The sequence below is a fragment of the Hippocampus zosterae genome, chromosome 18, assembly GCF_025434085.1.
Source record: "Hippocampus zosterae strain Florida chromosome 18, ASM2543408v3, whole genome shotgun sequence".
Lineage (NCBI taxonomy): Eukaryota > Metazoa > Chordata > Actinopteri > Syngnathiformes > Syngnathidae > Hippocampus > Hippocampus zosterae.
The window spans coordinates 7821767-7845220 of NC_067468.1; the positions used below are offsets into that span (position 1 = coordinate 7821767).

The 23454-nt window shown below is 43.1% G+C and overlaps 1 protein-coding gene across 14 annotated transcripts in view; it reads right to left on the reverse strand.

The window, feature by feature from the left end:
• Nucleotides 1-23454, reverse strand: part of LOC127591266 (ankyrin-1-like) — a 52561-nt gene that overhangs the window by 22638 nt on the left and 6469 nt on the right. For 13 of the 14 annotated variants that reach the window (XM_052051210.1, XM_052051206.1, XM_052051207.1 and 10 more), the window contains exons 2-27: nt 12672-12773; nt 11471-11569; nt 11200-11298; nt 10936-11034; nt 10551-10736; nt 9448-9546; nt 9190-9288; nt 8867-8965; nt 8463-8660; nt 7637-7735; nt 7446-7544; nt 7246-7344; nt 6962-7159; nt 6772-6870; nt 6592-6690; nt 6113-6310; nt 5878-5976; nt 5626-5724; nt 5413-5511; nt 4897-4989; nt 4720-4792; nt 3943-3963; nt 2831-2954; nt 2122-2185; nt 1293-1405; nt 650-874 (exon numbers count right to left, since the gene is read on the reverse strand). In XM_052051210.1, coding sequence (XP_051907170.1) covers nt 650-874; nt 1293-1405; nt 2122-2185; nt 2831-2954; nt 3943-3963; nt 4720-4792; nt 4897-4989; nt 5413-5511; nt 5626-5724; nt 5878-5976; nt 6113-6310; nt 6592-6690; nt 6772-6870; nt 6962-7159; nt 7246-7344; nt 7446-7544; nt 7637-7735; nt 8463-8660; nt 8867-8965; nt 9190-9288; nt 9448-9546; nt 10551-10736; nt 10936-11034; nt 11200-11298; nt 11471-11569; nt 12672-12773 — 2981 coding nt within the window. The remainder of the gene's footprint in view (nt 1-649; nt 875-1292; nt 1406-2121; nt 2186-2830; nt 2955-3942; nt 3964-4719; nt 4793-4896; nt 4990-5412; nt 5512-5625; nt 5725-5877; nt 5977-6112; nt 6311-6591; nt 6691-6771; nt 6871-6961; nt 7160-7245; nt 7345-7445; nt 7545-7636; nt 7736-8462; nt 8661-8866; nt 8966-9189; nt 9289-9447; nt 9547-10550; nt 10737-10935; nt 11035-11199; nt 11299-11470; nt 11570-12671; nt 12774-23454) is intronic. The other variant, XM_052051204.1, reaches the window with a different exon arrangement.

A 23454-nucleotide genomic window follows, 5' to 3' on the forward strand; every position in this document is an offset into this window, starting at 1 on the left:
TCCTCCCCGATCCGGAGAGGGCATGCCACCCTTTTCTGACTGAGGACCATTGTTTCAGATTTTGGGGTGCTTATCCTCATCCCAACCGCTTCACACTCGGCTACGAAATGCTCCAGTGAGAGTTGGAGAGCCCTGCTTGAAGGAGCCAACAGTCAAGTCAAGTCAAGTCAACAGTATTTATAGAGCACTTTCAAACAGCCATCGCTGCATACAAAGTGCTGTACATGGAGCGATTTAACATACAGAATAAACAGTAAGACGAAATGGTAATAAAGGCGGTAGAAAGCACCAAGCGGTAAAATCATGCTGAGTCGAACGCCAAAGAATACAAGTGAGTTTTGAGGAGGGCTTTAAAGATGGGCAGCGAGGAGGCTTGCCGAATGTTCAGTACCACATCATCTGCAAAAAGCAGATATGTAATACTGCAATCATTGAGTTTCTAATTATCCATTGAATGCTAACAGCCTTCGACCCACAAAAATACAGGGGACAAGTCGGAAAAAGTGCACATGTGACTGGTGATGGAAAGAATTGATTTTAACTCTTGTCAAGAATGTATTCGTAACCTGATCAGTCTAATAAATAAAGGCAGATTTCTGGTGAAGCACTGACAAATTTCAAAATCAAACTGCGAGGCGCATTGACTCACCCAAGGAACTGCATGCTGGACGGACCCAGCGAGATGATACGGCTGGCAAGGCCCTCGCCCTCCACCAGTGGAGGGGGTGTGGTCAACTTCTGGGGTTTGACCAGGCGGCAGGTGATGCGTGTCGGTGCGGCGCAGGTCCGAGGAGGGATGATCACTCGCAGGCCGTGATGTCTGCTGCCTCGCATGGAGCCTCCGCGGGCGTCTACCATGAAGCTCACCAGGAAGCTGAGACAGGTGGACAGGTTTACACAATTACTACGCCGTTTTTCTAGCCGTGCAATAAAACAGCCAAAATTCTTTTTGAAAACGTTTTGGGATTGGTGGAAAAAAAAGAGCCAATTGCCCTGTAATAGACACAATTTAGGGATCCAGTGTGGGTGCGCGGGTGTTTGAGTTTCATCTCATGAGTCTCCGTTCATCTCTGTCGTCCCTACTTAACAATCACTTTTACTATGAAAGCTGATTCACAGTGCTGCACAGACACCAAAGAAGTAAGACATATCACATCCGGACCGGGACCGAGTATTGCGCAACGTATTTACTTTTTACTTGTATGACAGTGTTGAAGCGTTACTTAGACGATGACATTGATAACAGTGAAGGTTTCGGGATTGTGACACTCGAGCCTAATCAATAAACTCACCCAGTGTGAATGGGGCTGGCCACAGGGCTGACATTGTCTGAGGTTTCTGTGGCTGGACTGCTCGGGATAAGAGAGTCTTCGTCATACTCCTTCGGCAGCGGAATGGGGGTGTGCTGTGCGGTTCGAGAGACACAGACAGAAGACACGGAGGGAGACGAGTGAAGCATCGGAGAGATATGAGAATTCAGGTACCAGAATGTAAACAAGATATTGAGAAAAATCCAAAAAGAGGAAACGTCAATAACAAAATAAAATTACAATCCACTTGGGGTTTTTTGGGGGGAGTTTTTTTGTGTCAGTTGTCTCTTGCTTGTAATTTTTCCATTTGCCCTTGGCGGCGCAGGGAGAAGTTGAGCAAGAACTTGCTATCAGCTCCCATTCCCCACTGGAGCGCTGACGCCACAACATGAAGATGCCAGATTGTTCTTTTATCTTTGTTGTGCTGCATTCTGTCTCATGCCCATATTGAATGCCGCTCTTAGTTGGATGTTTTTTGGACTCCCGTTTTTCCCTGTAAGTTCTGACATTTTCCTGGTATTCCTCCTTGTTCTACATTTCCTCATTTAATACTCCGTCTGCTTTGGGGACCGGTCGCATTTTGAAGCTCAAAACTTCCTGCCTGTCACGAAAAAGGTTTAATTCTCAGATTCACAAGAGTGGATGGAGATATCGTTACGTGTGTACGGTATGCTGTTTGGTGATGTCTAATCCATCACATACCAAAGGAGCAGTAAGAAGACACTTTTAATCAAATATATATATATTTTTTTTTTAATCGCGATGAATCTTAAATTGTGCGAGCCAATCTTGAGAGGTGTTTTTGACATACCTGATCGAGAAGAACGGTTTCCGGCGACACGCAAGGGATCCTGGGAATGGCGGGAGAGTAGGGACTGTGGCGAGAGAAAATGATGACAAAAGTTAACAACTGAACTCAACTTTAGTGCGGACAAGGAATAAGAATATCAGATGCACAATTTCTTGGCAAATACATTTTTTTGATTCGCGTTTGATCTAGAAAACTGAACTGAGAACTACAGTGGGCCAAACCCACCTATTTTTACATTTTTAAAGTTAGAACTGACTGTAGTAAAGATGAATACTGCTTTTAATTAAGGATCAATTCTAATTTTGATGTTTTTGGGGAAGGCCAAAAAAAAAGTACTTTCCTTAATGTATCAGTGCTCTCTTGTTACCCTACTGCAAAAGGAAAAGTATTGGAGCTAGGTCCAGTGTCTACTGTCTTCCCAGTGTTATTAAAATATGTACAATATATACATACGGTATATTTTAACCCTTTCAAGCAACAATAATGATAACCTGATAACATGATAAGCTGTCCACTGTAGTGACCGTTGTCCCTCTTAGGGTATAATATATTAATATGTTTGAGTCTGGGGGTGCATATGTATTTCTAACGTGGTGAACATACTGATTACTGAAACCATGTATTTTATAAGTGCTTCAAAACTCTACGTAACAAAGTCGAAATAGCCTTCGGATGAATACAAAAACAAACCACACACGATTGGACTTACGTGGTCCCCACACCACCTTCAAAATCTTTAAGCGTCTTCTTAGGAGAGAGGAAGTCATCGTCTTGATCCTTGAAATCATCAAGCTTCAAATAGCGCGCTCCGTCCATTCCGAGCAACTCGTCGCCTGTCGAAATCAAGTTTTTCAAAAGTATGGCAATTATCATTAAAAAAAAAGATGAAAAAAAACAAAGAACATAGAACACAACCAATCAAGACATACGAACAACAGCAGAAATTAAGAAACAGAGTACATTCTTTAATTGACACTTGTCTCAAAAACATTTCCCCACAATGCAAAGTGACAGTGTCTTGAAGTGTGGTTGACTTCTCCACAAACATCAAAATAATGTCACTTGCTCAGATTTTTTTTTAACATATTTTATTATCCTCCTCAATAAAGATGCAATTCAATAAGGGGATGGTTGTTTTCTGTGTAGGAGAAAATAGCTGTTATTAAAGAGAGACAGAAATAGAACAGGAAACCATAAATTGGTATGAGCTGCTCGGGAACAAAGACGAACCAAATTATTTCAAAGAGAAGAGAGCTATTTAAAAAAAAACAACAAAAACAACAACAAAACACACAATCACACAAGCACAGTTAAAAAAATGAAGCTGGATGACCAGAACGCAATTCCAGTTTTGAGATTCCTTCGAGCAGAAAGACGACAGCGTAAACAACGACAGTGCATGCCGTTTTCAGGAATGTGTCGGCAAATGTTGAATTAGCTGGTTGATCAATTAGGTTGTCACTGACACGGACTGCACTGAACAAACAGCTGATTTGGAAGGAAACTAGAGTTTCTGTCAGGTTAATCAGCCCCCCGCCCTGAATAAAAGTGTGTCAAACGCTCGTTTAAGGAAACTGCTGTGACGACATGCTGATGGAAAAACAGGACACTTTTCTTTCTAAATAAATCTCGAAGCAAAAGAGATAAAGCGTGAGGGAATAAAAATAGAGCGGAATAATCATGGCTGAAGTTGAATCAAGAAGAACTGATCAGAAAGACACGAAGTGATGCACAGAGAAAATGAGTGTTGCGACACCGCGATGAAGCCACATGGTTCACGAGCCACCGGAACGCACAAAGCAGAGACACACACAATCCTACCTAACGTTAGCTGGGCGACCCCTACACCAAAAGAAACAACAAGTGGGAAAGGAAGTTATAAACAATCATTCACTGGCTCAATAAAGATATGCGGTGCATATAAACAGCACAGACACCCTTGTTCAAGTGCTAGGTTTTGTTATGTAAAATAAAAATAAAAATGTGAGGAAGATAAATAAGGTAACTTTTGCGCATGTGGGAAAATGTGTTATTGTCTTGTGAAATTAGCCTGAACTTTTTATCATCACCTTCGGACCTGTTTTTCGTCAACTGTAATTGGAGCAAGGTAAAGCGAATTATGAACAGTTCAAAATAGCAGTCAGCGTTAGCACACACACACACAAAAAAAATCCTACTAAATCAAGTGAACCCTTTTCGTGATGAATCGCAGAACTGTGACTGACGTGTGCTGACTCCGATTTAGCGTACGTTTGAATGTGACCGCTTCATTCTGAACACAGCTACATCCCCAGTTATAAGGGGGTGATGCACACTTGTGCAACCACATTACATCAGTTGTTTAATTTTTACTTGCCTTGAAAGAAACCCCATCAATTTCCTCAATTGTATTATACAGGTCACATTAAAGATGAAAAACGTTTTGAAATGATTGATCTTGATATGATTGATGTTTTGATATCCCCAAAAGCTGGCATTTGAACAGGTGTCTTTTAATATCCAGTCTAGATGCCGTTCATATTGCGATATCAGCCTTTTTCTGAAAATAGGATCATCAATACTACATACAGTAGGTAGTGTGTTTAACCGTCAACCCACCTTCATCCTCGGAGACGTCCAAAATCTCATCCACCGTCTCAGGAAAACTCATCCGATGCTTTTCGATGGTGATCTGTGAAGACAAAAATACAAAATGCAAACACCGCAGGAATGGAAAGAGGAAGGCGAGAGGTCCCATTTTTAATATGGTGAACCACACGAAACGCGGTGGCTCACCGCTGAGACGGATTCCTCAGTCACCAGTTTAAGCACGTCGATGACAGAGATGTAACCAAGACGTTTTGCGATGCCCAGTGGAGACGTCCCATTCTGCGTTCAGACGGACACAAAAAATCAATTCAGATTAAAAACATGCGCAGCTATGACATCACGACAGTAGGACAAGGTACAGTGAAACTCCTCTACAACGAAACCTACATGGGCAAAAATACTCCCTAGTGTGAAAAAATGTTCATGCATTAAAGCCATTCCCACTTTTCTGCCCCCCACCACGATGAAAAATCCCCCTATTCCGTGATATGAAATCTTTTTCTCTGCTCTTGCCTCGCGACGAGATTCACGACAGTAATTGTCTTTCATGAGCGATGACTGTGACATCACCAAATGTGAGCCGTCAGTAGACGCAGGTTTGTTGCATTTTAGATGCCATCTACACGTGACGGTTTGTAAATATTTTTCAAATGAGTTACCGGTTCCTGACGGAAGGAAAAGTTATGTGTGACCGCCACTCACCGACGTAATCTCATTGGGCCGGGCCCCGTGTTTTAACAGCAGGGTGACAATATCGGTGTGACCCTGCTGAGCTGCTTGGTGCAACGGTGTGTAGCCCATCTGCATTGGGGGAAGTAAGAGAATGAATTTGCTTTCTTTTTCAGATGACGGCAATGTTTTTTTAAAAGGCTTCTACGATGACTGAAGCGGAAGTCAAACGTAGGTCGAATTTACCCGTGTTTTGCTATTCACATGCGCCTGCTGCTGCAGCAGGAACTTGACCATTTTGATGTTACCATAGTGACAGGCCACGTGAAGGGGTGTGTAACCCATCTGAAACAAACAAGGAGATACTGAATACAATAAAGACACGTCGACGGGGAGCACATAGTGTACACAAGTCCTGAATTGTGTTCATTTACAGTATTTTGACAAAACCCGCTTCAGGCGGACTTTTTTTGTCACTGGTGGGAGCAGTTGGTTTACCCGCGAAGCAGCATAAACAGACGCTCCCTGTTTGACTAGCGTGTCGGCAATGCCCACGTGGCCCTCTTGCGCCACCAGATGGAGAGGGGTCAATCCATTCTGCGGACAATAAGAATTTATGTGGTGAATACAACAACTGCCCGAAGGGTTATGATTTCATATACGAGGCATCTGTGGTCCGTCTTATCTAACAGCCATTCATTCAATCAGCTTGTAATCTGAATTCAAAGACTACCTTGTTTCCTAGATTTACGTTCGCTTGCTTGGAGATGAGTAGAGCCACAATGTCGGGCCGTCCCTCTTGTGAGGCCAAGTGCAGGGGCGTGATGCCTTGGAGGGACTCGGCATTGGGCGATGCCCCGTTCTGCAGCAGGCAACTGGCTACTTCCATCTGATTCTGTTTGGCTGCTATATGGAGAGGAGTGTAACCATTCTGTAGAGAGACACGAGGAAGTACATGAAGGCAGAAGTGGATATTAGCTAACTGGTGGCTTTTTTTGGAGTACCGGTATACAAAGCAACCTCCGTGAAAAAGCACTGACACTCAAATCAGCTAAAAGCTATAAAACTTTCTTGGACATGATACAAAATCTTATACAGTCATCAGAAACGGTTGCAACGTGGCGACCAATAACGTACACGTAATAGTCGTGTCCAAATAGTTTTGTCCACGCTGTGTGTTTGTTTGTGTGTGTTTGCCTGCCTGGGCCTTACCCGAGCGTTGCTATGTGCGGATCCTCCCTTGCTGACCAGGAGCTTAACAACATCCAGGTTGTTGTGGTGAACTGCCACATGCAGGGCTGTCAGACCATTCTGTTGAATATACACATAAATGTACACATTAAAAAAAATAAGACATGCAGTACATATGTACGTACATACATGCGTACTCACCTTGCCCGCCGCATTGGGATTGGCACCTCTCTCAAGAAGGAGCTCCGCTACGTCTACTTTTCCGTATTTAGAGGCCACGTGGAGGGGCGTGAAGCCTTTCTGCTCAAGGGAAAACCAAAAACAATAATGAAAATCATATCAGACACATCATTTTGATTATCCGACTTATTTGGCCCCGTTTCAACCTCACCTTAGTCATTTTGGTCTGCTGTGCTCCAGCGTCCAACAAAATGCGAATCGTGTGGATGTGTCCTTCCCGTGCGGCGATGTGCAAGGGAGTGTGCCCTGCAGTGGTGGACGAGTCAGGGTTAGCCTTGTGTTCAAGAAGTAGCTTGACCAGCTCCTTGTGTCCCATTCGAGCCGCACAGTGAAGGGGGGTTTGGTCGTCCTGGTAAACAGAAAACAATGGGGGCAAGGATAAAGGAAAAATTCAATTTATTTGGACTGCGCTGATCAAAATAAGACTGTGTGTACCTTAGCCCTAGCATCCACTTGTGCTGAGTTCTGCAACAAAAACTGGGCAACTTCACAGTGTCCTGCTCTGGAGGCCATGTGGAGGGGGGTCTCCACCTTCTGGGTAAATACAGTATCGTTCTTGGAATTAGCACTGCTGGGTCACTTGGCGCATGGCTTGCTTAGTGGACTTGTGCCATTGGCACAAAGGAAGTTCTTACCACATTGGAAGCATTAGGTGAAGCCCCTCTCTGGAGCAGGTTCTTCACTATGTTCAAGTGACCCATGAAAGCTGCTACATGGAGAGGAGTGAGGCCAGACTGCACAAATGCAGAAGGAAATAGGAAGATGGCTCAAGGTCATGTTTGTTCAAAAGAATCCTACGCTACACGAATCTAGAGCAGCGTCTCACCTCTGTGACGGCTTCGAGGGAAGCAGAGTGTTTGAGCAGCAAATCCATTGAGCGCATATGGTTCTTCTTGCATGCAATATGGAGTGGTGTGAATCCATTCTGGAGAGAGTCCACAACAGCAAGAAAATTCAGACATCTGTAGAGCTGTGTCTCAATAAACTACAATGCTAGCGAAAAGTATACATTTTAGAAATAACATTTTCCACACTAAAAGGCGCACTGGATTATGAGGCGCACCTTCAATGAATGGCCTATTTTGTCATTTTTGTTCATGCATTGGGCGCACGGCACTATAAGACGCAATCTACAATGCATCCACTAGATGGAGCTACGCTCAAGGAAACACCAACAGAACGATCAAATGTCAGTCAAATTTATTTAAAACTCATTCACTCCCAAAGAGGTTTTTAAACGTCTTTTCAGACTTGGTCTAGAATTGCTGGTACTGAATGAGTTAATAAAGCAGCGACACAGTTGATTTAACCAACAGCAAGTTATAACATTGACTCGTGAATGTTGAACTCTCTTGCCACTGCTCTATTTCCGTGTTCAACTGCGTAACCGATCGCCTTAAGTTTGAACTCTGCGTTGTCAGCATGTCTCGAGCAAGAAGCCATTTTGGGGTTGAAATATTACCGGAATGACCATACACAAGGCACATCCGAATTTGATGTGCACTGTGAGCTTTTAAGAAAATGGAAGGAAAATACGGTAATGCTTATTGTGTGGTTTATATCGTAACTAAAAGGGTTTTTGCATTTTCGTTCTATCTCAAGCGTCACCCTTTTTTAGCTTGATGAACTAAACAACAATAAGTAAACGTTACCAGAGCTCGAGCATTGGCTTTGGCCCCCTTGTCCAGAAGAACTTTGCCCATGCGATGGTGACCACAGTGGGCCGCTACATGAAGAGGGGTTAAATGGTCCAGCGTGATGTCGTCGATCTCGGCGTTGTATTGTAGTAGCTGTCTAACGCAGTCCATGTGATCCCCCTGAGCTGCCATGTGGATGGGGGACAGACCATTCTGGGACGAGAGGGAAAAATAGTGTGAAAAAAGGCAATTGATTGTGAGCTTGACTGAGCTGAGGTTTTGATGAAAGTGATGAATGTAGAAATATCGTTAGCCGAGTAAGGCCGAGTTTACTCAGATTATACCGAAAGACTCATGTGGGAAAATTAGCAGCACTGGATGAAAGAATTTCACTGCGGGCCTAATATAACAAATGGCACCTTGGTTTTAGCTTGGATGGGCGCACCGTGTTCCAGCAGGATCTCAATGATGCGAACGTGTCCATTTCGAGCTGCACAGTGAAGCGGAGTCAATTCATCCTGCACAAACACAAGCAAAAAAAAAAAAAAAAAACAACATTGTGGGCATAAATGGATAAAAAGTCCTCAGTAGAAAAAGCAACTCAGCAGGGGGCGACGACAGATGGGAGCCAATAAATGCTTGGAAAGTAATATGCAGGCATCGGTGATACATTGCCAGACTTGTGCAACAAACGCAACAGGAAGTAGCAGCTGATCTAAAAAAAAAAAAAAAAAAACATTACCTTTGTTTTGGCATCTATCTGGGCCCCTCTGTCCAGCAGGAGTCTGACCATCATCATATTGCCCCTCCTGGAGGCGATATGAAGTGGTGTGATGCCATTCTAGCGATAAGGAGATGAACAGTAAGTCATTTACACAAAGTAATCATCAACCATTCAATTAAAGTAATAGTCAAAAATTCTAGCATCTAAAGACAAGGCGAAAAGGACGTGCATCTTTGCTTGCCACTTGATAACTGAATCACAGCTGAGTCTGCTGACCTTCGGGGTGAAGTGAACGTTGGCTCCTCTGTTAAGTAGCAGCTGGGCTACGCTCATATTCTCATAGTGGGCTGCGATATGTAGAGGGGTGAAACCAGTCTAGAAAGAAAAGGACATAAAAAGAGTGTGTGTGTGTGGGGCGGGGGGTCGTATGTGTGTGCCAGAGGAAGAAAACGGTGAATTGAAAAGTTACCCAGTGTCCCCGAAAAATTATGTAATTTCATCATGGTTTTTGATCTTTTTAAATAGTTAAATAGTTCAGATCATCAAACCAATCGTAACCCTTGACAAAGACAAGCCAAGTTAATTCAGGATTTTATTTTCAAAGGGGGAAAAAAAATTCAAATGAATCCACAAAAGTAATTGGCCACTGAATTTAATAACCACCTATAGCAGGAATAATTTAAATCAAGCATTTGGAGAGAGAATTCAATGTTTCATGAATAACAAGGTGTCCAGGTCCTGAAGGAGCCAATCAGTCCATGATCATCACACTGCCAAAACCATGTTTTGATCAAATGCTGTATTACAGACCTCCCAAAACTTTGTGTTTTTGTCTTGTTGGTCCACAGAATAACGGAGAATGACATTTTTGCTGCATGTCTCTCTTATAGTTGAGTCGTGAACTCAGTAGAAATTATTAACAAAGCCCTGTAGTTCTTTGAGCTACTTCTGTGATCTTCTGTTACCGCCTGGGTGAGTCGTCATTTTCATGCTGGGAGTCATTTTGGTTGGCCAATAACTGCTGGCAAGAGTCACCACTGTTCCAGAGCCTTTAAAATGGCTTTGTAACCTTCACAGACAGATAATACTTCTCTTAATTTCTCATTTGTTCTTGAATTTTTGTAGGATGCTGGCATGATGTTTATTTGAGAGACATTGTAGCCTACTTCACTTTGTCTGTCCGGTACTATTTAAGTGAATTGTTAATTTACCAAATCTGATACTTAGTCTTTTTTTTTCGCACAAAGCCAGATAGGTCGGAAGTTTTTTTTTCACCTTCATGAATAAAATTCTCATTAGGAATTCTCATTACAATTGGCTTAATGATACAAGAACTTTTTTTTTTTGTGGAATAAGCAAAACAAAATAAGTGTGATTACCTTGCTGAGAACATCAGGATTCGGGTCGTTCTGCAGGAGCACAGCGGCGGTGCGCGTGTCGTCATTTCGGGCAGCGATGTGCAGTGCAGGGAGGCGGACCTTGCCTTTGGTGCCATAGTTAATGAGCAGTGCTACAACGTTTTCATGGCCCTGCTGCAGGGCCACCGCCAGAGGGGTGAAGCCGTCCTGGTGACAAGAAAGCAAAATAGGATGCGCAACGACAGAAGAGGAATAATTCATTTGAAATAAGGGTCTTCTTTAGTTTGGTATTTGAGGTGGAATACAATCTTCGTGGCAGCTGTACTCATAAAACATGGACACCAGATGCTTTAGCCATATGTAAATAAATCAAATCTGGAACGCGCTGATGTACACTCACACCTACCTCGGTGGGCAGACTCTGATTGGCGCTGTTCTCAAGCAGGAACTTGACCACCTCGAGATGATTTTCCTGTGCTGCCATGTAGAGAGGACTAAACCCTTTCTATATGAAGCATACAAAGGAAAAAAAATATTAGGGGAAAACTTACCCCGCCCTGTGTGTGAAGATATTATATGTCACGAGAATGTAGTCATATCTAATTAGCATGAACAAATGTATGACTTTGCATGTATCCCCTCACATTTTGTGTGTGTGTGTGTGACTCACATGTGACTGGGCGTTAACGTTTGCGCCATAATTGACCAGCTCAGCCACCACTTTCTCCTGGCCCGCCAGCGCCGCGATATGGAGAGCAGTGTTGCCTTTCTGGAGGTCACACGGAGAAAAGAAAGCCATGTAAACGATACACGCTATAATAATTGTGTACGCACACAAAACGAAACCACTTTGGGTCTCCAAGTTACACTTAACATGGGCACTTCCACCGGTTGACTTCGGCACTTCCATTACGTGCCAGTGCCATCGAGTTTTACCGTACCTTGGTGGTGGCTTCGAGTTCGATGCCCGAGTGAAGGAGCTCCAGGACCATTTTCACGTGACCCTCTTTCGAGGCCAGATGTAAGCCGTTGAGACCGTTCTTTCCGGGCGAAAAAAAAGATGCATTTAGTCTCTGATGGAAGGCCGAGAGTATTACAAATGTATCTGTATCGCAAAATGTGTGGAGTGCCACTGTAATCATCCCGTTAATAATCAGGATTAATATAATCACGGACCGCATTAGTCTAAAGTCATACATCTCTTATGGCAACTTCATGAATTAATCAGCAGCGGTCTTTGAAGTCGCGGCACTAATACACGCTTTTACGCGTTTATCCGCCTAAATCAGACGGGTGGCTGAAAAACAAGGTGCGTTTTAAAAGCCGGAATGTGTGTTGGTGTGCACGGCGTTGAAGGCAAATCACGCGTTCAGCGGCTCGCGTCTGTTACGTTGCGATGATGACGCAACCAGACGAAAGAGTCCAAACTTAAAGGCAGAAGATTGAAAAGATGTTCGTGCGAAATACTGAATCATGCATGTACAGCACTTGACACAAAGATGACGAATCCAGAAGTCTTGAATTTTTCATTCTGTTTTCTCTCTTTTTTTTTTTGATTAGTCCCTGTGAGGACAGCGCACACAGACTTTCCTCTCAGGGTAATGTCACATTATGTGTTCCAATTAAACGATCCACTAAAAACTTAAAGTCAAGGAAAGGTCTGTCCTCTATCACGCAAAATGTATTCTTTAGGTATTTTTTTTCCATTGGGCTGTTTCATAATCAGGACCTCATGACTGTGGGAAATTCTTGTACGTTACTAAGTGTTATGAAACAGCTCCAGAAGCCCGCCCCCAAACTAGTCTATCTATTTACTTCTTGACCCATGCATCTAATTTTTCAAACGCTTGTCTTCAAACCTAAAACCTCATCATATCATACAGTATGTTGATGCCGAGAATTTTCCCACCTGGCGCGAGTCAATTCCACTTCTTGCTTGTTGGCCCAGACTAGACTCAAGTGTACTTTTGCAAGTCGGGTGGCTGATTGCAGATTGGGATCAAAATACTCTGACCTATAATTCCTTCATCATACGAATATGTATTGCACTTGACTTTTAATCCGAACTGCGGGGTGGATAATCTTTTAAGTGAGAATGTTCCACTTCTCACAATGTTTTTTCTTTTTTTTTAATAGGCTTACTTGATTCGCTATATTGATGTCTATTCCATTCTTGATGTGATCCAGAGCTTTGTCCAGGTTGCCTGAGCGAGCGGCGCGCAGGAAGCTGGTGGTTGTGTCAGCCTGCCAAGAAGATAGAGACTGTTAAAAACGAGTCAGCAACAGATGCAAGCAAAACTTTCTGATCAGCGAAAAAACAACCTGTTTGTAAAATGTTTTTAATTAGAAATAAAAACATAAAAATAACTCTTCGAGAATGTACTTTCTAAAAGCTTACAGTGGTGACAATTCAATCAAATGTAAAAAAAATGAATCACTTTTTTTGTGTGTGTGCAAATGTACTGCTTTATTTTGGCGCAGGCACCCGCAGCGGCTCCTCTTGTTGTCTGTGTAAGGGGGAGGAAATTTAATCCGTGCACATTTGACAATAAAGTTGTACTTGATATTTGATACTTGTGCCGGTACTTCGGTTGAACGGACCTTGGCCACCAGGGGCAGTATAAAATAGACATTATTTTATATTGTTTTCTGTATGTTAAACTAGTTATTCTCAATAAAAGGTCTTTTCTTCGTATCCTTTGGTGGTTTTAACCAATTCATTTGATTTAAATGATTTATGGTGGTTAATATTGCTTTGACTTTTGTCCATTGCTATACAAGATGTAGGACAGGCATGTCCAAAGTCCGGCCCGGGGGCCAAATCCGGCCCGCGGTCGAATTTCATCCGGCCCTCGGCCCCTGTCATGAGATCAGTGCTGTCTGACCCGCAGGTTGGGCGCAATGGAACACGTGTTGCATTGACTGAGGTCTCGTAGACTGGTGAGTGATGTTTCATAGAGTACTGCTTCCCTCTAGTGGCTAAATGAGTAATAGCATTCAATAAATGAATAATAGCATTTAGACACTAGAGGGCAGTAGCACTCTACGAGACATCACTCACGAGTTAACAAGACATCACTCCGTGTTTATATTGACTGATATGTCATATTTCAAATGATCCTTGCAGTTGTGGATATGTGTATTGCTTGTTCATTTCCCTGTTGTTCGAGTCAAAGGTTTTGTGACTATTGAAAAGTCATGGTGATACATTTCATGTTTCAAATCAATCAATTTACACTCAGGAGACTTCTGTTTAAGAAAAAGTCAAGTGAATAAGCAGTTGCATGTGATATACCCGTTTCAAATAAACCAAAAGAAATTCTTAAGATTGTTGAAATTAAAATTAAAATGGAAATGTGAAACAGACTGGCTTACTAAAATTTGTTGAACAATATTGTTGTTCAATGTAAAGAATGTCAGCCAAGGTCGGCCCCCCGACATTTTACCACATAAAATCTGGCTCCCTTGGCAAAAAGTTTGGACACCCCTGACGTAGGACAATGCTCTCCCAGTTTATCAAAAGATTCTTACAAGGGAGTGCCGCCCACACAAGTGTGCCATGCAGGCAACGCTGAGCACGCGTTTTTGCCACAAGGCGCGCTGTCTGCCTGCCTGATCTCAGAGGAGAGAGAGAGAGAGAGAGTGTGCGTGCTTTGAGTCTTGCAGCGTGTTTGCATGACTACTCTCCTTTGCGTTCATTCACCAGCCAATACTGTGACACAGCTTCACCTGCCCAATGACAGGCTTCCAATGTCCTCGAGTGAAAACACTGCACAAAATATCCTCGACCCTTTCCTTCGCTCCTCTGAGCGGCCTCGTTATGCGTCCGTCGGTGCCGTTGATTCAAAGGGCTTTGATTAGAGTGAACCTCTCTCCCACACATCTTATCTGCAAAGCACCGGGAGCGGAATCCACGCGCAGTTAGATTGCATCTTCAATCCAATAAGATCATTTGCGCCTCCCTCCTTTTCATGCACTACTCCAATTGAACCTAATTTCAAGCTTGTTCAACAAACACCCATTTATCATTTCCATGATGCACTCTGATGAGGTTCCTGCACCTCCAAAAGCGGGAAATTCAACTCTCCTAACTAAATTACGCCATACCTGGATGTGCTTCATCTGATTTGTGGTGACGTGAAAGCACAAGCCCCAGACATCCATCCATCCATTTTCTGAACCGCTTTATCCTCACAAGAGCCGCAGGGGGTACTGGAGCCTATCCCAGCCATGTTCGGGTAGTAGGCGAGGGACACCCTGAACCGGTTGCCAGCCAATCACAAGGCACACAGAGATGAACAGCCATCCGCGTTCACACTCACACCTAGGAACAATTTGAAATGTTCAATCAGCCTGCCATGCATGTTTTTGGAATGTGGGAGGAAACCGGAGTACCCGGACAAAACCCACACAGGCCTGGGGAGAACATGCAAACTACACAGAGGGAGGTCGGAGCTGGAATTGGTACCTCTGCACTGTAAGCATTGTTGTTCATCGCTAACCAATGCTAATGCGCTAGAAAAGTATGGCACAAATATATTTTCTCACCAATCAAATGAGTTCTTAATGTACGGCAGGAACCTACCGAATTCTTACGACATTGCGCAAACTATAAAGGTGTGTTGTTCTATCCTCGAATTGCAATTATGATCCTTGATGTACAAAATGAATCCATCGACTCACCCGGTAGGATAAAATTAAACCAACATTTGATAGTGATTGGTCTTGGGGCGTAAGTGAAAAAGACAACACAGACTTTGTTTTTCGAGCCAGTGTCATGGCTGGGTTGCGTCAGGGAAAGCATTTGGTGTAAAATGTGCGCAAAACATATCATGTGAGTCACTCGCTGCGGCCACCGCTGACTGAAAAGGACTGCGCAGAGAGTCAAACAACAACACTTAGCAGGGACTAAGTGCGAGGATATGGAAACAAACTCCAAACTGCAGGCTATGCTAACATTTCTGTACAAACTCCATCCTCACACAACAGTCACGATAGTAACATCCATTCACAAACCAAATGTCGTAACTAGACATTTCCATCCAGGAAAGTAGTACGGATCGATGTCAAGATGAAGTCATCCGTGCTGAGAATTAAAAATCAATAGCTTGGCTCCACAGAGTGGCAGCTGCCGCGGCTTCAATGGATATATGCCGATGCCTAGTAGCACTCCAGACTCTTTGTTGCAAGCCGGTTATCGTCATAAGTAGACTACGTTTACATGCGGCAAAGATCTGTAATGCGCCCGCAACGGAACGGATTAAAAACGGGATCCAGAGTGAAAAACTCCCCCATGTTGGTTTTGCCGTCTTGTTGATGTTCGTCTGAATGGGTTGTAACTGCAGTATATTCCTTGAATACTTGGCCAATAAATCTGATTCCGAAAACATCTCAATGTTTGAAAAAGAAAGCCATTTACGACGTGGAATCTTTTGTGCAGAATGCAGAATTTCTCATTGCCTGTGAAACGAACGACGAGACAGATCAAAACGAGGATCTTCCTGTTGTCTCTTCGCTGCCTGCGCTAAAGCGGAGCATCTGAAATATTTATAGCCCGTGTCAGGCCACTGCTTCAGCAAGCCATTACAATCAAATCATGCTTTTTCTGACTTTTATCATGCATCCCGACCCCTTGATATCAATTTTAAGACTGATTTGGGGAGAAAAATCAAAAAGCCTGACGATCATGCAATTTACATTGCAAAGGGCCCGCACACACGCTAAAACATGCGCTCGCATAAGAGTTAATATTAACACAAAATGCATGATGACAGTTTGAGGTCACTTAAAATACTTTCATTGGTACAGTGAAACCTTAAACCCCTGAAAGCCTTGAAGCCCATTTTTTTTCCTTTGACCTTTTGCAACACTTTCTCAGAAAGTCCGAAAGGACCGTTCTCTATGAAGGCAGTTCAAACTCTTGTGACTCAATGTACAGACGTTACCGTTATGTTTGTTTATTTATTTTGACACCCAAACAATGGTCAACCAGCAACACAGGCCAGATTGGGTGTGAAAGTTGCATTGTCTTTCCCTCCAGATGAAATTCTTGACAGACTCGACCTATATATGTTATACTGGTATTAAATTTCTTTGCATTTCAGTAAAATAAATCTTTGATCAGCTACGAAATCCGCATCTCTACAAAACAAAAGTTAATCATGTTATGGAACTTTTTTTTTTTTCCAGGAGCTCTTTCAGAGAATTCTGGGTCTTCATTATGTAACATGCGCTCACCCTGGCTTAATAAAATCTCTGTGCTGATGGTTGATAGTTCGACGCTCTGCCCAGCTTCTTATTGGCTGCATCTATACATTTCCAGATGACCAAACATTATAGTCAACAGTGAGATATATTCTTCATCAATACGCAGCAAAGTGCACGTGGTCTCTTCTGAGCCAAGTTTCACATGATAATTTAAAATCCTTTCTGTTGACTTGCAAAAAAATTAAAAATGAAAAAAAAAACCACGCGGCATCACAATTTGCCCTGCTGTCAACAGGCAGTCACGGGCACCGACATATGCTACGCACAGCAGGATGTGAAGTCACTGCGCTGCTTTCAGCGTGGCGAGAATAGAGCACAGGCAAAATGACATCACTGGGCTTCCATGAAGGAATGGAAACCCTTCCTCCTACGCATAATTAACAAAACAACAATCGACGATTGAGGTTTTGAGTTACGACGGGGTTCTTGAAAGCCGCAAGCAGAGCTCCCGGGAAGTACACCCCAGTCCCTGTGAAGATCACACTACAATTCAATAAACACATGGAAGTCTTAGGCTACTTGCATCTGTTTTTAGTACATACCGGTAGCATGAATGAACCCTAAAAAAAATTTCAAAGGTAGTAGTTTCGAGCCCGCCCCACTGAGGCTTGGCAGGTCATCGGTTAATCACATGGCGGACAAGGAGTCCCATCAGTAAGCAACATGTTGAGACATTTAAGGCACAGGATGGGTTATTGGTGATACTGAACAAATGGAAGATGAATGAAGAGACAAGATCAGAGCAAGGATGGAATGACCACTTTTTGCTGTAACAAAAACAAAACAAAACAAAACAAAAAAAACTAATTTTCTATAGTGTCAACACTATTTAGCGTTTCGGGAAGCTGAAGCCTATTCTACTGGATTTCGGACAAAAACAATGGCAATGCTAGCGTGGTCGCCAGTCAATTACAGGGCGTCTACTGTAGAAAACAAAAACAATCTCACTCACATCACCGCTGAGTGGTAACTGAACCCCCACTCAGGCGGGTGAACTGCGACACCAAAAAAAAAAAGTGAGGAACCTTGTGTTGGTGATAAGAAAAACAATCGCAAGTATGAAGAATGAGCAAATAACCTTGACATGCCACCTCAAGAGACTAATTGTACTGAATCCCACTCCTAGCTCTGATGAATTTCTCGAGGTGACAACAGCTCCCTAAGGTTCGTGCGATTCAGCACTCGGCAATAATCGCTAGGGATGTTTCAGCCCACAACGAGCCATTAATCCATGGGACAAACATTTCCAAGTGTGATATGAAGTCCAGGAAGAGTTAGAGAAAAAATAATAATGTAAAGGAGAATATCCAATTTTCAGATGACTTCATTATGACCACACAAACAAGCACAAATATTTAAAAGACATGCAGAAAAGTGATCATCCCAAAAGAGAGGCCTTTGCTTAATTTTCAGACTGACTAAAATCGATGATCAAGCACCATCTTTCACAGAGAAGCCGTTACCATTTTTTCACACCATGAGAAACCGGCGCCGGGGAAGCTAAAAAATATAAGCCAGACAAGCTGACATATTACATTACCAGGAAGCCGCACTTCATTCAGAGGGACACCAATCAACCTCGTCACTCAAATGCCTCTGATTTTTGTTGACTATACTCAAGCCGTGACATTGAGATACCCAACTATGCACACCACATCTAAAAGCTGTCTGCATCCATTTTCTAAACCGGTCATCTTGTTCAGAGTCACAAGTGAGCTACAGCGTATCCAAGCTGACTTTTGGCAAAAGTCAAATTATCATGATTCTGTCTTGCTTGGTTTGTTTTTTCAGTCTCCAGCTGGAGAATGGGCGTTCCCTTGCGAGTCGCACCTGTTCCTGAATCTGGCCTCAATACTTATCTCTCTTTAGAAACCATACCACACTAACAGTTGGATGTCGGATTATTAAGCCTTGCTCACGACTCCGTCCTCAAGTGCTTCATAACTCTAGACAATCTCTGTATTTTTGCCTCATAGCCTTTGCTTAGTTTTTTGCTGTATTTTTGTCCTGTAAGTATTCTTGTTATGTATTCTTCCAGCATCCTTCATTGTACTTTGTCAGTGTCGTGTTTTTGTATATAAATATATGTTCGTCCTCTTATCTCTGTCTACGCTTGTGGAATCCTCATTCTATCCGGAATCCTTCCGGACACATGACATAAATTAAACCTTGGATGGATCCTCAGTCAAATTCTCACCATAACAGAGTGAGGACTGAGCCCGCAGTCATTATTGCACCGAAGTCAGGCTAGCGGACTACTCACTACGCCATCATTAAACAAAACAAAAAAAAACATACACACCATATATTTTGCCGTGTTTAATGATGCGGGGCAGTTAGTAAGAATAGCACGTACAAGGCATCTGCATCAGGCATAAAAAAATGTGGACTTCATAGACACTATTGCTCACACGCTGATCTTCCAGATGGAAATGAGGAATGCGATTATGCTCCGGAGACACGCTCCTGTTGAGCCGCTAACCATGTCTACCGGCTGCACTTGCAAACTGGGACAAAGCTTGTGGAAATACAGCCCCTCAAAACGCATTTGAAAGGCACTGAAATTAAATAGGTGCGGTGCAGAGTGGGTTCAACATTCCACAAATGCAACCCCCTGCTAATGACATTCTGGGATATTTCAGGCTAAGAAAGTGAACACCGGTTGTGTTCTCTAAATTAAGATAAAAAGCAGGCTGTATTTTCCAGCACCTTAAATTCAGACGGCCCTGCCAGGCCGGTTACGTATTCAACTTTGAAATGTATTGAGACACTGCTCCGTACCACGATGACCATGGCCTTCTTTTTCTTATGGCACACCGTAAGAGTGCCCATCAAAACAACGCATTTTTTTCATGACCATTGGTGTCTTGAGAGAACCGGTGGGAAGCAGAAACAGTGGCCACAGCAACCACAATTTGAGTGTGTGCTGTGAATTGTAAGTGTCCTGACTTGGTCAAATACACTTCTTGATGACATCTATCCATCCATCCATTTTCTGATCCGCTTTATCCTCACAAGGGTCAAGGGGCGTGCTGGAGCATATCCCAGCTGTCTTCGGGCAATAGGCGGAGGACACCCTGAACCGGTTGCCAGTGAATCACAGGGCACACAGGGAAAAACAACCATCCGCGCTCAGACTCATACCTCGGGACGATTTAGAGTGGTCAATCAACCTGCCATACATGTTTTGTGAATGTGGGATGAAACCGGAATACCCGGAGAAAACCCACGTAGGCACGGGGAGAACATGCAAACTCTACACGGGAGGGCCGGAGCTGGAATCTGACCCGGTACCTCTGCACTGTGAGGTCGATGCGCGAACCACTCGACGACCGGGCTCCATTGATGACATCATGTGATGGAGACTATGCACTGAGAGTCAACGATTCCAGGACGAGAGAGCGGATGCCCGGCATTTAAACATGCAGAAGTTGCCTTAGCTTAAAGCTTTGTTTTTAACCCTTTCATGCACCCTGTAACATGATAATCTGTCCACTGTCGTAACTGCTGTCCCCGAAAGGGTTAAAATGTGGACCATGGGCAAATGAAAGGGGTTTTCCCTTCCACCGTAATGTCCCCAATGGAACCGAACAAATGGCCGCTCCGCTGTTTGGGCTTGCTTCACTTGGAAGGGAACGTAAAAGCTTTCACGGTACAATATGTACTTTTCTTTCGAGCCGTTTTCAGGTATGTTCTGCTGTCCTTTTGATACAGCACATGCCGTGACAGTAAAGCAAGATAGCTCCCTATTCAGTATATCTTATGTCAATGTTATATTAATAGCTTGTGCTTAATAACAGTTTTAGATGAGATGACCGATTGTCCAGTAAGAAAAATCATCACGGGGCTAAATGTGCCCACCCAGCAGTAAATTAACATTTACAATATGAGCACAAGCAACACACCCATAACATTAATCAATCTTGTCAGTGGACACACACGTGTGCAAATAATTTGAGATCGAACAAGCTTTATTGACGCTCATACTTGAAATTTAAAACATTGTTATGAAGAATGTGATCAGTCTTTTTAGACGGGATGGTATTTTGGGCATGACAGTGGCTATGCTGGAAGGAAATGACCCGGCTGACATGTTGTGACTCAATGTGAAGTGACTCATTTTGGCTGACAGCGATATGTTGGAGATTTGAGGTGTCAACACTTTTAATATTTTCTGATCCCTGCTTATACGGAAGTTTCGCAAGAGTTTGCGGCGCGATAAATTGACGGTTTAGTGTTACCCGCTGCCAAAAAAGCCTACGTTTGAACTTTATTGGGGGTGGGGGGGGTGAATCTGAGACATATCAAACTGCAGTTGCACATATTACAACTCACATACAGTACATGGTGAAAAAGTTTTAACATTATTTATCTTGGTCTCTTTTTTAAATATAATGATACCTGGGATTTTTTTAATTTATTTTTTTAATATACTGTATCTATTACACGTTTTTGTTATAACAGGTCCTGGCCACCAAGCCATTTCTACCGAGGGAGGACTGACAGTGTGAGAGGATCAAGAAGGAGAGGGGCTGACAAGCTTTGAGAGTCAACTCAGGAGAAGCACTGGCGATTGCTCAGAGCTGTCTCTGCTCGTCGTGATCACACAGATGCAAACACTGCAAAGTGACACCACAGAGGCAACGGCAGCTGGTAATGGCGAGGTTGTATGTTGGGAAACTGCTGATGCTCTGTTTTGCTATTTTTATTGTATTTTCGACAATGGGAATACAGTACGAGAGCTACTTGGGATTCTTATCCGCTGGGACGTCTTATCTACTTTTTATGAGTCCTCCTAATGAGAAAGAAGGTAATGTGTCATTGGCATAGCAGCCAGGCAACCGATGAAATGGCCTATCACTCAATAAATCAATCAATAACGGTCGACGGCATTGAATTAAACTATGCCCCGTGTTATGTCTGCACATTGGCAATAAAAGTCACATTTGCCAGAGCACTTTCAGTTCATCGAGGACGTTTACATTTTTCAATTCAATTTTAGCCCATTCGAGACAAACGTACCCAACGTAAGCTGTGGAGTGGGAGTCTTAAGACCTGGTACACATCAACTTCATCGTGCTGTTTTTTTGTCCCAATTTTACCCCTTCCTAACCAAGCGTAAGACACACCAGACTACACTTACATTTTATCAGACTGTGCTATAAGATTATCTTGTGGTCTGGGGTGTGTTAAAGAATGAAATTGTACTGATGATTGGATCAGAAGCCGGTCAGACCAAAAAGCTTCAAATATTCATTCATTTTCTAATCCAATATTCATTCATTTTCTAATCCACGTAATCCACGTAGGTGCTGGAGCCTAACCCTGCCGTCTTCAGGTAGTAGGCCAGGGACACCCTGAACCGGTTGCCAGCCAATCACAGGGCACACAGAGACGAACAATTATCCGCGCTCACGCTCACACCAAGGGACAATTAAAACTGTTCAATCAGCTTGCCACGCATGTTTTTGGAATGTGGGAGGAAACCGGAGTACCCGGAGAAAACCCACGCAGGCCCGGGGAGAACATACAAGCTCCACAAAGGGAGGCCGTAGCCGGCATCAGACCTATGACCTCTGCACTGTGAGGTCGACGTGCTAACCACTGGTCCACCAGGCCACCAATCTTGCGTGACGCAAAAAGGAATGTAGCCAATTAAAGAAGCGCCATAACTTACGAACAAGGAAGTGGCTGTAAATAAAAACAAGCCCGTCCTACCTGATGTCATTTTTTTCATACCGAAGTGTGTTACCTAGATGGCAAGACGTACAGTATTTTCCAAAACAAGTCCCTTTTTTTTGGGACAACATCGTCATTCTACGTTTCCTTAAAGAATGGAGTTTTTAGGAAAGTGCAAAAGCTAATTTTGCAACTTGATCCGGTGCAAAGCGGAACACCGCAGAAATACATCACGGACCAAGATTATGGAGTCCATTCTAACTTGGGATATTTAATACCACTTTTTTTTTTTTTGCCACAAGAGGAGCCACCGCGAGTACTGATGCCTTGAAATAAGAACGGGTATCAATACTCGCCCATCCATGATCCTAACTATTTAATTGCTTTCCATTGCAAATGTGGGATGGGTTTTTTTTGTCCTCAACAAAATTGAACTGAATGACACTCAAAAAGATTTCAATAGGCCTTTACAAAGATCATCCCAATTTATTTATTTTTTTTTAACAATTAAAACTTTAGGAAATCTTTCATTTTTCGATCACAAGCTGCTGGCGTTATCATGTCAACTTTGTGCGATTGCATCCGGGTGTGCCTGCGAGCTGCTGTTTCAATGCATTAGTGGACTTTTGAAGGCCACACGATGCACACAGACCTTGAGCACCGCTAATTCCATTATATAATGCGCAGTTCCACTTCTAAGTGTGTATGTTCACCGTGTGTGCGCCTATCGTTGTGTATGGCATAGTGCCAGTCTGTATCACTTTCCTTCTCCTTTCTAAAGATTCTTTGGAATTAACAGTGCTCGCTCATCCTGACTTTGCTAATGACCCGTGATGAATCATTAGCACTGGCTACGTCCTGTATCTCGGCCAATTATGTAAGTCAGATGTTTGTTCAGTTTTCTTTGAACATAGTTTATGGAATGTGATTTCAGCGGTTTAAGATGTAACCGACGTCTAAATAAATCTGTGAGGTTGTC